The 2,865-nt window shown below is 55.2% G+C and overlaps 1 protein-coding gene across 1 annotated transcript in view; it reads left to right on the top strand.

Moving 5' to 3' along the window:
• Positions 1 to 2,865, top strand: part of ARX (aristaless related homeobox) — an 11,045-nt gene that overhangs the window by 2,020 nt on the left and 6,160 nt on the right. Inside the window, exon 3 of the mRNA XM_015596404.1 lies at positions 516 to 764. Within this exon, the coding sequence (XP_015451890.1) occupies positions 516 to 764 (249 nt within the window). The remainder of the gene's footprint in view (positions 1 to 515; positions 765 to 2,865) is intronic.

The raw sequence follows: 2,865 nt of genomic DNA on the forward strand, positions 1-2,865 counted from the left end.
ATCATTGATAAAATTGGGGAACGTACATTGAAAAATATCCAGATCTATGGTCACTCTTAAAAAAATTGGAAGGCGTGGCAGCCGTAAGCGCCTGCCCTGTGTGAGCCCTTGTGGAGCAGTAGTGCCTCCCCATTTCCCTCTCCAGGCCCCCTGTCTGGGTCTTCCGGGCACAGGTTTGCAATCCACTGCTCAGGGGCGTTCGGTATAGATTGTATCTTCTTACTTTCTCTAAAAGTGCACTTGTTGGAAGCTCGCTCTTCCTTCCTCTCCTTCAGTGAGAGGACAGAGCCACGGCCCACACTTCAGAGGCCAAGGTAAAGCCTGCCCAGAGACACACAGCAGCGAGCCCAGCAGGCACACAGCAAGTGCCCCTTAGTTGGAGCATGAGGCGTGACTCACCTCGCCTGTCATCTTGGGAAGTGGGCACGAGAACCCACCTCCTTTCCTTTGCTATCCATTCGGTGCTGTGAAATAAAGCAGGAATCTTTATCTCCAAATCCTAAACGCTCACATAGGTTTCTGTTCCCGCACGCCGTGGCCTCCGAGGGCGGAGAGCTGTCGCCCAAGGAGGAGCTGCTGCTGCACCCAGAGGACGCTGAGGGCAAGGATGGCGAGGACAGCGTGTGCCTGTCTGCGGGCAGCGACTCAGAGGAGGGGTTGCTGAAGCGCAAACAGCGGCGCTACCGCACCACGTTCACCAGCTACCAGCTGGAGGAACTGGAGCGGGCCTTCCAGAAGACGCACTACCCGGACGTCTTCACCAGGTACGCGCGCGGGGCGGACCGGCGGCAGCGGCTGGAGGTCGCAAGCAGGCCCCAGAGAGGGAAGGCGGGCGGGCTGGGGCCCGGGGCTCGGGGAAGAGACTTCGCTCCTGGACTCTACCCGGGGGGACCCTCCCAACGCACCTACCTCTCTGCTCGCCGCAAACTATCCATCCACTTCGTCTCCCCCACCCCTCCTCCGGGCGTTAAGTTTAGACTGAGATGATTTCTTTCCTTCCCAAGGTCTCTCAAGTTTCATTTTTTTCAAAGTACAAGTTTTACGGAGAAAAAGAAACGGTCCCCACAGGGCGCGCGATTGCCACCCTGTAGACGCGCGCACTCCGGCGCATACCCGCAGGGCTCCGGGCGCCGCGGTCCAGGCCAGGTTCAGGGCGAGGGGCAGGAAGCGCTGCCTGCCCTCGCGGCCACAGCTAAGCAGGGGCTATTTTTGACCGCTGTGTGGGGTGCTCGCCACCCCCGCCTGATGCCACAGGAGCCTGGTGGGTATCAGTTAACGCTATTTGAAGGGAAGCTGGAGCCCGTGCCTGCGGAGAAGGCCTTTAAAAAGAGCCCAGTTCTGCCGCTTGAGGACTCCTGAAATAATCTAAGGAAGTCGGAACTGGGCAGTATTTAGTACCTGTGCACCTGAAGGCACCAGCCAGAATCTTCCCCTCTCATCGCTTTCCTCTCCCCCAAGCCCGCTATTAAACCCAGCGTTCGTTTAATGCACACGGGTTTACGGGGGTGGGCAATGATTGCTGGGAGCCTGGCAGGACGTACACGTAACAGCTGAGGGAATGTCTTTTGGGGGGAATGGGTGGCCAACCCGGATATTCCGCATGGTTACGCTCCATTTCGACCTCACCCGAAGTTATTGTTTTTGTTTTTGCTGGGGGGAGGAATGTGCCTGTGAGATGACTGGGCCCTTGGGCTGCATTTATTCATTCGACCTGGGGCACCATCCTGGCTGGGGGGCCTTCCTCTCCCACCCAAGGCCAAGGTCTTGGCTCAGGCGCTGGAGCCAGAGTTAGGGCAAACTGCTCCCAGTGGGGAGGGAGAAGGGATGGGTGTCCGCCTGGCGCGGGGTTTGTCAAGCTTCGCAGGAGACGTGTGCAGCTTTTCAATGTGCATTTTAGAAGCAGAAAGCTGCCTGTTCCTTTGAACAGAAGGAGAAATCGCTGGTTAGGGCTCAGGAGGCCCAAGCCAACTCTAAAGTGCAGTTGCTCTGGCAATTAAGTACCGAACTCTCTCCTAACCAGAAAAAGGAAAAAAGTGGGTTGGATGCAGGGCAAAGGCACTAAACTTGGTCATCCCTTAAGCTAAACTTGGTCCTCCCCTGTATCATCCAGGCCCTTCATAGCCTTTAAAAAAAGCAAAAGATTACAAATCGGTGTGTGCTGTCAAATAGCTAACTAGCCTACAGGCGCTCTGCTCTCATCACACATGTGTATTTCAAAGGAAGAAAATAATGTGGTGTCAGTTGGCATCCAGGTCTGCCCTTCTTTAGCATCTCCAGGGGGAACCAAAATATGTGAAGAGGGGCAGCTTCTCTTCGCCCCATGCCCACCTCTTTTGGACCCAGGAGTTAGTTAGAGCCCCTTGACTCCTACCCCGGAGCCAGCTCTCTGAAGCAGGGGGCAACGGAAAGCAGTTAGGGAACCGGTTTTCTCCCGGTCCTGAAGTTTCTGGTGTGGACTGGGGGGCCTGCCAACAGTGCATACCCGGGTCCCAGGCTGGGGCAGTCCCAGCTCTTTCATATTAGTGAGCAGCGAGCCAATTATTCTCAGCGCTCTCATATTTTCGGTAAACAGGTCGTAAGCCGTTTTACAGCATCTTAATGGTTTCCTATTTGCCTTAATTGTCGCAGTAATAACTGCAATGACGGGGTAGGGTTTCAGTTAAATTGACTTCCCCTGAGATGGGCAGGGTTTGTAGTGGGCACTGGAGTCAGGAGGTGCGCAGAATTTTGTTTAATCGAAAAATTACCCCACTGAACTCTTAACAAGCTTAACATATCTCCAGAGGGTAATGGGGAGTATGACCTAAGGGGGGGAGGGAGGGAGGAACGCGGGGGAGAAGGAGATGGAGAGAAAGGCACACACAC

Source organism: Pteropus alecto, unplaced genomic scaffold, assembly GCF_000325575.1.
Source record: "Pteropus alecto unplaced genomic scaffold, ASM32557v1 scaffold659, whole genome shotgun sequence".
NCBI lineage: Eukaryota > Metazoa > Chordata > Mammalia > Chiroptera > Pteropodidae > Pteropus > Pteropus alecto.